Genomic DNA, 13,663 nt, shown 5'->3' with positions numbered 1-13,663 from the left:
GGTGGCTCCCGCTCTCGCACACATTGACCGATGAGAAGAAGAAGGGCGTGTGGAACTTGGGGTTGTTTGTCTTCATTTTCACCACCACCGTAGCGGGGTTGGCCACGCCATACAGGTAGCACGTGAGATTCTCATTGCTGACCGTGAACGCTTTGGCCGAGGTGACGGCCCGGCCCTGGGCCAGCGACACGGTCTCGAACATGCTCCTGAAGTAAGGCTGCCAGGAGTGCTTGGCGTTGGACGTGTAGTTGGCACTGCGGCTCACGTCGGACGTGAACTCGATGCAGGTGTTCCTGTAGCCGTGCTGCGAGCATAGCCTCTTCTTGTCCGAGACGAAGCGGAGCCTAGTTAAGTGCTGCGTCTTTGTGGTGTTGGACTGCACCTCTGCGTACTTGCGCAGCGCCTGGGAGAAGACGCGCGAATGGAACTGCTGGTTGCCCACAGTGTTGACGTGCATCACGTGGAGCAGCACGTCGCCGGCCAGGCGCACCACGCAGCTGCCTGTGTCCCTCAGCAGCTCGCTAGGGCTTTTCGAGTTCTCTAGCCGACGAGCTGGCGCCGCCCCAGCCCCAGTAGGGCTTGGGGCAGTAGAGCCAAAAGAGAGGCAGTCGGTGCACGTCGGAGTCCAGGCACCAGAGGCCAGCCAGCCAGCACAGCCGAGACGTCCGTGACTCGTACAGCCTATTGGCTGTGGCGCGCGGGTCTCTGCGTCCGAAGGCAGAGATCGGACACCGACGACCCCGCGAAGGCCGCTGCTTGCGGACCTTGTGGTGCGCTCGTGGCTTGTGTTCGAGGCCATGGACGAACAGTGCGGTCTTGAGCTCCTGGGGGCACAGTGCCAGTGCGGGCTCAGAGCGGGAGAAGAACTCCTCCAGGTTGAACAACAGCAGCGCTCGATGGCCCGCATATGTCAGCGCCAAATGGGTCCACAGCAATTCGGCTGCGACCTTACAAGCCGGGGAGACGTCGGGCGAGCGCGAGACACGCCCCCAATCGGCAGGCACGTCAGCCGAGAGGTTAGCGGCCAGGTACTCCAGGACTCTGATCTTGAATAACGTGGCCTTGTGGAGCCGTGTGGCGCGTAGTTCTGCGGCCAGGGCCACTGCGTTCTGCCGGGCCTCGTCGTGCTTCGCCGTCAGGAAGCAGAGGCGACAGTACACGGGCACCATCTTGTCCAGGAAGTCCAAGGGCGCGACGCTCGAGGACCACAGGTACGCAAAGCCCCCGTGTAGCCGCTCGTCGAAGTCGACATAGGCCAGACGTTGCGGCGACCAGACAGTTCGGCCCAAGACCAGGAGCCTGTAGTCGGCAAGGCAGTCTATTAAGTGCCTGGAGGGGAGTACAGCACCCTCAAGCTGGGCCCCTCCAGCGGCAGCACTGGCCACTATCTCGTCAACCAGGTAGCCTAGGAAGGTGGCGTAGTCCCTTATGCAGACGTGCGGCCCCGGCCAGGTCGGAAGCGGGGTGCCCGCCCGGTTCTTCGTGGCCTCAGCCATCCTTGCCTGTTACGGCGGGCTACCTGACGGGGAGCGTGATGGAGGAGGCAGCGTCGAACGGTCGACCAAGAGACCCAGGACCGATGGAGAGCACGACGAGATGAGGTCCCAGCAGAGCGCCGGGCCAGGGCCCCTGGCCGGCGAGTACGAGCAACTGTACGGAAAGCTCAGGGCTAAGCTGGTCGATCTGCAGCAGCTGGTGCGAGGCAAGGTGTCGACGATCACCTCCCGGGCAGAGTCCTACGCCTTTATGAACGTATACGGGCTGTGCTCGCTGGAAAGGTCCGTGCAGCCGACCTACGGCGGCGCAGAACCAATCAGATGCAAATTTAGCAATGTCACGGCGCACCCGGGCGGCAGGCCGGGGCTGAGCTTCGGCGTCGGCACCGTATTCGGGACACTAAACCCTATCTTGAGCGCGCGGTCGGCCCAGGGCGAGATACAGCTCACGCGCTGCTGCGAGGCCGATTACCAGAGGAGCGTCGAGGAGTATGTCAGGCTCCAGTCGGTGGCCGGCCAAAGGTACCAGAGAGCCAGCGGGGACGACCTGGGCCGCAGCGTGGGGAGCTTGGAGAGGCGCTTCACCCTGAATGTCAGGGAGGACCTCCATACGCTAGGTTGCGCATACGGGCAGCTGCTGGCTCTGGTCGAGCTGCTGCACATCAACCTCCTGCTCTTTCTGCACGGCTGAGGCCCAGGTGCGGGTTCAAAGTCCTGGGTGATGTCGAGATGGGCTTCGATCTGGAGTCAGACGATGAAAATGTATAACAGCACCAACCGCTGGGAGAGCATGTGTGTGTGTTCTATTCTGTAACTTGGAAATAAACAAAGCAAACATGGCAAGACACTGAACATAGTTTACTGTGCTTTATTGCCCAAGATCTGTCACACTACAATACATGTACAGTACACAAAGCACATAAGCGCCCACCCCAGGTCTACGCTACAGCCTTTCAGTCTTCGCTGAACAGCCGGTGGTCTCGCTCGGTGCTGCGGCGCTGACTGGCCGGAGCCGGGCCTGACTATGATCAGGTAGGCGACCGTGCGCTCTACTTTGCTCAGGTAGGTCAGCGAGAACCTTATCCTGGTGAGCCGCAGCTGGCGGTTGTAGCCGGCCGGCGTCTTCGCCTGTAGAGCGCAGCCGATGAATGGCGTTGGTACAGTGCGTTATTGAACATGTAGTTCCTGTAGCTCAGGTCTTTTGTGTCGGTGTCCCTCGTCTGGCGTCTGCTGCGCGTAACCCTGAAGTTGACACAGTTGGGTGTCATGCAGCCGAACACCTGAGGGCAGAAGCAGCCGATCCAGGGGAACTCTTTGCGCAGGGCCCGGGTGATGGTGGGCCGGTAGCAGTTGAGCACGGTCACATGGCCGGAGCCGGGGCTGACGATGATCAGGTAGGCGAGCGTCTGCTCGGCGGCGCTTGGGTAAGTGAGCGAGTACATCATCCACGTGAGCCACAGCTGACAGTTGAAGCGGGCCAGAGTCTTGTCGTCGAGCTCGTCGTTGTTCCTGGTCTTGAGCTCAAACAGCACCGTCTTGCGCGTGACTGTGTCGTAGCCAACCATGTCTACCTCGGTGCTGAGGCCCCAGTGTTCCCGGATGCCCGTGCACCCCTTCCAGCAGTTGTTGTGGTAGGTGGCCGGCACACCGGGCGGGGAGTTGGCCTTGGGTTTGTCGGGCCTGGGGATGTTGGCCACCTTCACGCCGCCTTGAAGTGGCTTAACATTGAGCGCGGCCAAGTGCCTAATGACCCGCCTGGTGACCAGGCCGACCTCGCTCATGGTCTTCTTGTTGTTGAAGACGTCCTTGCAGTCCTGATCGATGGCGTTACCCACCGCCACCGACAGGTCTAGCCTGTTCCATACCTTCTGGGTGGTGACCGGCGTCAGCGTGTTGGCCCGCCAGCGGAGCAGGAGGTCACTGCGGAACAGTTGTGCTATTCTCTCCTGGATGTTGAACGTGCGTGTCATGTATTTGGGCAGCCACTCGAGCTGGCTGTCGGGAGTTGAGCTGAAGTGTTCGAGCACCAACTTGAAGATGTACGTGCTGGTCATGTTGACGCGCCTGGCCCTCCTGTACGAGTATACAGCCTCGAGTTTACGCGTAATGCCCGGCACTGCGTACCAGCGGCTGTCCGCCATGGAGCGGGCGTACAAGCCCTTGTTCTGAAGGGTTGCGAACGTGATCGCAGGCTCTTCGGGGATCATCGTATTAAATGTCCGGGAACCCGGCTCTCTGTCTGTCTGCACCACTCCGCATTATTAGTGGTTCTCCTGTCCCGAGCGTGACGAACATGCAGTCGTACCGTAGGGGAGACAGCGCTGTGATCCCTGTCGGCCGGCCGGCCCTCAAAGACCGCATTGTGTCGGCGCTGCAGAGCGTGAGCAGATTCAAGGGCAACTTGGCCGTCACTCTCGAAGTCATCAGAACGCTCGTCGTGTGCTTCTTGGTCCTGCCCAACAACGTGCTGTACCTGCTCGACAGCACCAACGGCAACGCGCCTGGGTTCCAGCACACGCGTTGCACTAACGATCCGCAAGACGGCGAGGTCGAGGAGCCTGCCTACGGACAGGTCTACCTCAGAAGCGGCATAGCCACGGTTGTGCTGGGCTGCGCCTCACTCGTCATCTCCATCGTCTCCAGCTACTTCGCCGGCCTAAGCAAGTGGAAGTTGGCCACCAAGTACGGGCTCAGCAAAAGCGTGACCGACGGCAAGAGCACCCTGATCGTCTTGGTCTGCCTGGGGATAGGCAACGTGGAGCTCATCATGGCCGTGGTGGCAGGCTGCATGGAGCTACTGTACCGGCCCCTGGTCAACTCTCTCACCAGGTGGCACAGCATGGAGTACTCCATTGCCATCATCAACATTGTGGTTGTGTTTGCCCACGTCTGGGGCTCACTTGTGATCGTCAGAAGCGTACTGGGGCTCAAGAACGACCTGGACGATGATACCGAGTTAGCCGCTGGGACCTACTGCGCGCAAAACCCAACTCATCAGCCGTACACTAACTCCAACTACGCCGGCTATTGTGCCACCAACTCGTCCTCGACCTACCGCCCCGAGTCATCCGTATTCCAACGGCAGCACTAGGACCACGGCGAAGCGGGAAACGGGCGGCATGCAGTCCATGTACAGCCCCCGGATCGCCTGTGCGCGCTATCCCAGAATACCGAGAGGTGCAACGTGGCCTGTCTCTCTCTGTGTGTATGTGTGTGTGATGCTTGTGTACCGTCAGGTGTCTAGCTGTCAACTGTTTTTTTTTCTTTTTTGGATTAGTGTTGGCCTTTGTCTTTCATTTTCTGTACTGTATCCTAATGTCAATAAACATCACACAACACCTTGTCCCCGGTTTCTGAGCGTTTTCTTTTATTGATCACTTTACACGACATTGAAATGAAAAACAGACAAGAGTCTACGTCTATCAGCAATCTACAGGAAATTATAAAAAGTCCGTCCTCTGACAGATATATGTCATCCTCTAACAAATCTGTGCGGCTCCGAAGAAAAATGCTATCCTCTGACAGAAATGGCTTCCACTGTCAAATCTGTGTGCATTTTGTCAGAGACACACCAAACCCATATTGCTAATGCAGCACAGAATTGCCAGAGGAGACCGAGGTCTACCGGAAGCATTAGTGAACACATACATGTAGTACAGAATGTGACGGCTGTGTGATGATTGTATAAATGTGACCTAACACCATATAACTGAATACAAGGACACACTCAAATAAAGAACAGAAATGGATTTATGTATTATTATTTATTTTCCTTTATCATTATTGATTTATTTGATTTTACTTAGTTAGGGTTAACTCCATCTCGAACAGCGTACGGCGATGAAGTGGAGGTACTTGCTCACTCTCCTCCTTGTGTTTCTTCCCGGGAGTCATCTCCCCCTCCATCGGCCCGCTGTCTGTTCTGGATCTCGAAGCCTTCGCTGAGGCGGCTGAGGAACTCAAATCTGTTCAGTCCAGAAATGCGCAATAAATATGTGTCTGTTTCAGAACTGGGGGTTGACAATTTCCCTCCATCTTCCGCTGCTCCGTCTCCTCCTCCTTCTGCCTCTTGTGCGTCCAGCAGGTCAAAGCCTTTGTTGATATGTGTCAGTGCCTGAAATCTGTCCTGTCCGCGGACGTGTAATAGATATGTGTCAGGACTGGGGGTTGAACATTTCCTTCCATCTTCTCCTGCTCCGTCTCCTCCTCCTTCTGCCCCCTGTGCGGCAATGGCATCAAGGGCTTCTCCTGCTCCGTTTCCTCCTCCTTCTGCCCCCTGTGCGGCCATGGCATCAAGGGCTTTGTTGATACGGCTCAGTCTCATGTAGGTGTCGTGTCCGCGAACATGCAGGTCAAAGACCAGAGGCTCTACTGATGTAAAGCTCTGCATGTTCAACGTTAGCCGGAAGGAATCTTCGATCTGCCCCACCAGGCAAAAGGGCTGTAGTTAGGCAGGACCTTCAAAAACACCTTATATAGCTGCTCCCTCTTAGTCACAGGGGCCCGGATGCGTCCGGGCATGTCTCACTCTGCTTCTTCGTCAGAGGGGCACAGAACTGTTGTTCTTGTATATGGTGCTGTAACAAGCACTCATTTCTCTGACAAAAATGAGATCCTGTGACAAGTGCTCATCTCTATGACAAGAATCCAAACCTCTCGCAAAAAAATATATCTCTGTTTATATATATTGCTATACATGTACAACCTGGTGTAACGCTTCTCTCTGTCATGACCTGTGAAACGTGTGAAGAATAAAATAAAAAAACACATACTCTGATAATTCTTGTAGAACATAGTTTTTATTTGTGCCATTGGTCAGTTGCACACTCTGGTCCTGGCTCACTGTTTTCATTCCTGCTGTGGCACGAGCGTGATGTCCGTTGTGTACTTGTGAATCCTCGACCCCGGCAGTGTTAGCCTGTGCTACCCAACCAACCTTTTTCGCATCAGTCTTGGTCAGAATCTATCCCGTTGTTTTGAGACAGCTCCGGGTACATCTGCTGCCTAGGTCTCTGGCCATACAGATGCCACGGTACACTTGCCGGTCGTTCAGTGGCACGCTGGGTCACATTGCACGCGTTCTCATCCGGCCCAGTGCGCTCGGTCTGCTGAGTCTGCTGGTGCGGATAGAAGTGGTTCTGGGTCTGAAAGCGGCCTCCTCCGTTTTCCTCGTTATATTGCCGGTGCTCCGAGACTGGATGAGGCTGAACTATCACAGGTGGAGCTGAGGGATTTGGAGAGCTGGACGAAGTCTGCAGCCAGCTCTGGGGTATATCTTTCATGGTGCCACGCACCACATCGGGCCTGCTGCTGCACAGCTTGGTGGTGATGGACCGCCCGCGGGTCGTCTTGCGTGACATGCAGTAGCGGAACAACAGGAAAATGTAGTAGCGGTTCAGCTTCCGCGGGTCCTCAGCGATAACTTGGGGAATGTTCAGGTTCACCTCGTTCATGGCCTTGCACTGCATCCAGTGGAGGTTATCGAGATCGGCCTTGGGCACTGTGCCAGAGTCCTTCTCCCACATGTTCCGCAGGAGGTCAAGCTCTGACTGCTCGATGCTGACGTTGAGCGTCTGCAGCTGCAGGCCGGAGGCAGGAGCCCCGGCCATGATGAGGATCTCGAACAGCTCTGGAGATGCATCGTCGGACAGCACCAGCTCCTCACGTATCACGCTCACCATTATTTACCCCTCCGTCTGAGGATCAGGCTTCCGCAGCAGGCGGGCAGTAAATAGTCGTTGCGTTGTCCATAACTTGCCTCGTTATTGTTCCCTTCTTGACCTTTCTGGCCAATAGGGCGCTGACAGACTGTAGCCTCAGCACTGGGATCACCGAGCTGACATAAAGCTCTTTTGCCCTAATTAGGACCTACACAGGCTGAGTTCATGAGCTGTGAAATAAACAGACTCCAAATGCATGCAGCCTTGTGTGTGTGTGTGTGTGTGTGTGTGTGTACGGCAGAGGGACTACCATAGGCTCAGACAAAGGTATAGCAACACACAGCAAAACTTTTCTGATCTGTTCAGCCTAATGTATGAAAGTACAACAAAGAATGCAACTTGACTGGTAGATTTACAACATTTATTCTATTGTATGTAACTATTACCACACAACGTTTATTATAAACACAACCAACATAAAAACCAAATAAACTACAACAACAAATCTTCAGTCTTCCTCCGACTCACAGCTTTCTCTCTCTGGCCTCTCCTCCTTCTGAATCCCAGTGTTCCTTGAAGGCCTCGAGTACCATGTCCCTCAGTTCCTGGGGATAGATGAGAATCCTTCTCCTCTAAAATACAGAGAAAACTACACAATGTAAGGACCCGGCAGTGCGTAACATCAATGATGTATACACGAATAGAGAATATCACAAATTAATCGAATTGTTCTGGACAAGCACCTGAAGGTTGAGGGGGCGACGCACAGGCCTTGCCGCTTGCTGCAGGTACCTCAGTGGCAGGGCGGCGCGCTCCGTACTCGAGGCACGTGCGAGTGGCATAGGACTCTGCGACCGATGGGGGGGCCACATACCACTTGGAAGATGTGCCTACACCATGACACATGGCGACGCACACCCGATCCCGCTGCTCTTTGCTGAGCTCACGCTCGGCCTGGTACAAAAGAGTGAGTGTTGAAGATGCCGTCAAATCATACCCTGAGAGGGGAAGCCGAGTCCATATGACAGAATTTATATCTATCAATCTGCCAAACTCACCATCGTTGCGATAGAGGCGCGGATGACGTTGATCGTCACACCACTTATTTTAATCGAGTTGAACACCGTCCCCACCATCTCCCCCAGTTTGGCCATAACTCCCCCGGCCGAGTTAAAGAAGAAGGTAGCCTGGGACTGGTAGCCCGGGAGCGTGTGGCGGATGGTGGCGAACCTCCGGAACCAGGTGTACTCCTCAAGCGTGAGGACAATTCCTGCTTGGCCAAAGGTGCCGGCCGTCTTATGCTCTGCCACCTGGAGTCGTAGACGAAAATGTAGTAGTGTGTTCCAGCCAAAGCCGAATACAGATACAGGAATACACAAAGCGATATGTACAAAACATCTCATGCTTGGTAAAGGTTACCATTACGTACATTGATGACGTACACGTCCTCGTCCTGCTGTGGGTTTTCCACCTGAAGGGGGGTCAAATGTGTGAGCACCCCTTTCCGATGGCCGCTTAGGGAGAATACATACCCCGCCAGCCACCCGACAAAGCGCTTGAGGGCTTCCACGCTGCCTGGGCTTTTCAGCAGTTTCTCTGATACATCGATTTAAAGAGACAGTTATTTCACCCAATATTTCGTATAATGGCTGTGGATCTAGTCGTACGGTCTAGGATATTTCACACTTACCCAGGCAATTGGGGATTCTGCATTTTGCCACTCTGCGGAATTCTTCCAACTGGGCCCTGCTCAGGAGAAACTCTGTAAAGTATTAAATTGCAAAGTCAGATAATTCACATACAAAAAAAAGAAAGAAAGATAAGAAAATTTCATACAAAATGTTGTACTCACTGGCCTTCTCCAAAGCTTTTCGCTGACGATGTCCCAGCAGCTCAGCCTCGAGAGCATCCTGCTCCTTCTTGAGGACTTCCAAAAGGGAGCTAAAGCGGCGAGATCCCAACCTCACCTGAGGATAATAGATAATCCAAAACAAAAAATACATAAAATGCAATTAACAATGTCTGTATGGGTGTCTAAGTAGCTTTGGAAATTGTAAAGTGTTACATTATTACATTGCTGAAAAGTAATCCACTCAACACTGCTACTCATACCCCGTTGAAGGCCTGACTATGCACATAAATCAGGAAAGTCCGCACATGGTACACTCGGGTCTTGATAGTAGGTATTGCAAACTGTGATCGCAGGTCTTTGAGCCACCTAAAACAATATATATATAAGTAGAACTAATGCTCTGGTAATTGACACAGGTAGCAACAACAATCACACCATGGTGTGTGTGTGTGTGTGTCTGCGACAAAAAAAGAAGAAAAATATAACTTACATTTGAAGTTTCCCTGGCTCATCAATATAAGTAAGGGACACATTCAGCCCGCTGTCGCCACTTCCCATGGCCCTGATGAACTCCATTACATGCTTGACCCCCTGCTTGCAGTTCTCTTTTTTTTTCTTTGAGGCATTGGAGTGTAGGCGACTGCTCAGCCAGCGATCGGTGAGGTCCCCTATAAGCAGTAAACAAACACAATAATTGTCAGGCAAATGTAAAGGTGATACAGTCATTATAAAGGTTTGTGCTGAGCGACAAACCGATTGTCATCCTTGCCCGTCGCCCCTCCAGAGCCCTGGGCGGCAGAACCGCTGGTTGGTCGCGCCGCCGGTCTCTTCCCTGAAGGCTGTCAGAGTCTGATTCATCTCGCCTCGGTCTCTTCTTTGCATTTTTTGGGTCCTTGGCGCCCCAGCTGCCACTGGCGACGGCGTCCGCCAATTTACACTCTAAGTCAACCACTAACTTTTTTAGCTCCTTGACCTCATGCCTCGTTGACTTATCCTCTCCCTTCTTTTCTTGCAATTCTTTCAGGCGCTGCCGGATTTCTCCATTTTTCTCTTTAGCCAGTACCTCTTTCCTCTCTTCCTCCTTTAAACGTAGAACATAAAGGGTTTGAAGCTGGAATCGTTATGGTTAAGTTCCAAAATGACCGGTGGTAACTAGAGAAATCTAAAGGTGATGTTAAGAAAGGTGTACAATCATACCCCAAAATCGATGTGCTCAACAGCGAGGTGTATGTCCAGCCTTTTCTTATACTCCCCGGCACACTTTCCTTGGTGGCAGGGCAGTGGTCCAGCGTACCTCAACACAAATCAGTTTTCAATATATGTTCAGCATAATACAGGAATTAAAGAAGCTCTGCCTAGTGCGGTAAAAACATTTTTTTTACTTACCTCCCGTGGTCAAGGGCAAGATAGAGTTTGCGCTCTTCCTTATCAAATATATGGTGGACTTTCATGAGGTGTTCAGGCAGGTTGACCAGCTTGTAGTAGCAAATGGGGCACAATCGAAGTGGCGGCATCTTTCAGGCCTTCAGTTTTTGCGAATATCTGTGCACAAACGCAGACACATTACAATTACAATGAACATAATACTTCTGGCATTCGTAGGAAACAATTGGTAAAGAAAATGTACTTCTAAAAGAAAAAGTAGGTAGCATTTTCGAGCTGGAATCCTATCAATAAAACACTTACAGATTACGCTTCTCCAAGACATGTACAAGACAAGACTCCAAGACACTGGTATTTTATAGCCACCACAGGGAGCATCCTGTCAGAGCGAGACAGAGTTGTCAGAGGATGGTGTTTCTGTCAGGAGATATCTTTGTTAGAGGACAGCCTCTGAAAAACGCCCCTCTTACAAAATCCTCTCCTCCGACAAAAAACTCTTCTCTGACAAAACGCCCGTCGCACAAAATCCTCTCCTCCTCTCCTCTAGAATGGTACAGGTTTTAAGCCCAGTTTTCTGCTCCAGATAGTCTTGTAAAACTAACACCCCCCTGCCCGAAGTATCACTTTCTGTCTTTTCCCTTCTGGTGTGAGGACCTCCAGAAGTCAGATTTTCCCATCAAAGGAGAAAAAAAAACGCATACTCTGATCATATCGAATATTGTTTTTTATTTTTGTCATTGGAACCCCGGTAGTCGCAATGCCGCCTTCGGGCTATTGGCGGATCAGAGTGGACGGCACGGAATTCGACGTCCGCAAGGCCGTCCTCTGCGGCTGCAGCCCATACTTCCGCGCTGTCTTCGCCCACGGTTGGACGTCGCAGGACGACGTCTACGAGATGGACGGCCCCGTGTCGACGAACGCGATGCGTCTCCTCCTAGACTCCGCCGACGCAGGCTCCGTCCCGGTGACCGAGAACAATGCGGAGGAGCTGTTGATAGCGGCGGATTACCTCGGCTTCGCCGGGGTGAAACGCTCCTGCTGCGAGTTCCTGGAGGCGCGGCTCCACCCGGGGAACTGCGTCGGCATCTTTACCTTGGCAGACCTATACCACTGTCCGGACCTGAGGAACGAGGCCTTTCTCTTTATCCTGCTGCGCTTTGAGCAGATCGCCGCGTACTCCGAAGAGTTCCTGGGACTCTCTCTCGAGCGGTTGACGGACATCCTCGGACGGGACGATCTGAACGTGGGGCGGGAGAGCGCCGCGTTCGAGGCCGCGCTCCGCTGGATCGCCCACGCGCCCGAGGAGCGCGAAGGTCACATATCCGCGCTACTGCCCAAGATCCGCCTGGCCCTAATGGCCACGGACTACTTCGTCGACCGGGTGAAGAACCACGGTCTGGTGAAGGACGACGCAGAGTGTGAGGCGATCGTCGCCGAGGCCGAGAGGGTCATGCGTGATGTAAACGCCCAGATTCGGCCGCGCCAGCCACATGCCGTCCTGTTGGCCGTCACTCGAATCAGGTTTGGCGACGGTACAACTTCGAGGATTCGGCTATACGATCCACGTGACAAGTTCTGGGCCAATGTACCAAACAGTGAACTTCGGCCTATGCAAAATTACAGCGCCGCCGCTTTCCTAAATGGCGCTGTCTACTGTGTTGGCGGCTACATGAGCGATGAGAGAGGTTCGTTCTGCATTAACACCAGCGTGCGGAAGTTTGACCTCGGTACCCGTACTTGGCACGATGTGGCAGCCATGCATCATCCTCGCCCAGGGGGGCACAGCTTGGCAGTACTGAATGGCAGTATCTATGCCATGGGAGGCAAGGTAGGAAAGGTACAAACCGAGCAGGATGGGTTCGAGAGAGGCATCGTGCACGACAGTGTCGAACGCTATGATCCTGAGACCGACAAGTGGACTCTGCTCCAACCTATGAACGGGAAGAGGATGCACGCCAGCGCCACAGTACTGAACAACAAAGTCTACATCTGCGGTGGTGTAGTATATCGTCGTGTGACGGAGTATGAGCACTCTTATGAGACACATGAGGTCCTGGACACGGCCGAGTGCTACGACCCAGACACCGACCGGTGGACGAAGATCGCCCGCATGAGCGTCGAGCGTTCCCACTTGGGCGTCATTGCCTACAGACAGCGCATCTACGCAGTGGGCGGCCATGGTTTGGCCGGACGACTGCGCAGCGCCGAGGCCTACGACCCGCTAACCCAGAGGTGGAGCGCCGTGCCCGACATGCCGGAACCACGCACCAACTTCGGCATCGGGGTGGTGGACGACCAGTTGTTTGTATGCGGAGGATCACCCGACAGCTCCAAGGTGGAGAGCTACAAATGGAGTACCAACAAGTGGCACGAAGCCTGCGGGATGGGGGAGGATTGCATTTCAATCAGCTGCTGTGTGGCAAGCGGACTGTCCGACATGGCCGAGTACTCCGTGCCCCGCTACACCACGGCGCGTCTACGCAGTGGCCGGCAGTTATATCGGAACTAGACTGCACAGCGCCGAGGCCTACGGGCCGCTAACCGACACGTGGAGCGCCGCGTCCGACATGCCTCGTCCGCGCAGCAGCTTCGGCATCGAGGTGGTGGACGACCAGTTGTTCGTATGCGGAGGATCCCCCAACAGCTCCAAAGTGGAGCGCTGCGACTGGAGCACCAATGAGTGGCACGAAGCGTGCGGGACCGGGATGAGAGGCATTAGGATCAGCTGCTGTGTGGCACACGGACTGTCCGACATGGCAGAGTACTCACAACCTGGTCTAAAGCTTCTCTCTGTCATGACCTGTGAAACAGTGTGAAGAATAAATTAAAAACGCATACTCTGATCATTCTTGTAGAATATTGTTTTTTATTTGTATCATTGGAACCCTACAACTGCTGTACATAGCGTCAACTCCATGCTCATCACAGAGGTCTATATTTGTCTCTATTTCTTTTCTATGATTTACTCTAGGGGTTTGCTCTGCCCCACCGGTTATTCTCTCTTCATATATTTGTATTTATACCAGAACCCCAGAATGCCAGCACCAATAGCCATCAGCATTAAAACTAAAATGTGACACTGTGTTCTTTGTATTCTTTATTTTCGCAGGTGCAGAAAACACACATACACAGAAAATCAAAATCTGGTTCACGAGGCCCAGGGCCCTATGTAGAATTTCAGTAAATCAACAACATATATCAGGTAACAGAAGTGTCACTCCCACTATTTGTCCTGGAGTGTCTCAACCTTGACGGTGTCTTCAAGCATCTCA

The 13,663-nt window shown here is 53.5% G+C and overlaps 1 protein-coding gene across 1 annotated transcript; it reads left to right on the top strand.

The window, feature by feature from the left end:
• Positions 1 to 11,148: 11,148 nt before the first annotated feature.
• Positions 11,149 to 13,207, top strand: LOC310771051 (kelch-like protein 10; the record flags this gene model as incomplete). Its single annotated transcript, XM_083663732.1, has 3 exons — positions 11,149 to 12,118; positions 12,395 to 12,571; positions 12,876 to 13,207. The coding sequence occupies 3 exons, from the start codon at positions 11,149 to 11,151 to the stop codon at positions 13,205 to 13,207; spliced, it is 1,479 nt and encodes a 492-aa protein (XP_083519858.1).
• Between the last annotated feature and the right edge of the window lie 456 nt (positions 13,208 to 13,663).

The sequence above is a fragment of the Poromitra crassiceps genome (genome assembly GCF_964638095.1).
Source record: "Poromitra crassiceps genome assembly, contig: HAP1_SCAFFOLD_320, whole genome shotgun sequence".
Taxonomy (NCBI): domain Eukaryota; kingdom Metazoa; phylum Chordata; class Actinopteri; order Beryciformes; family Melamphaidae; genus Poromitra; species Poromitra crassiceps.
Note: the sequence above shows the minus strand (reverse complement) of the source record. Positions and strands in the feature narration are given on the sequence as shown.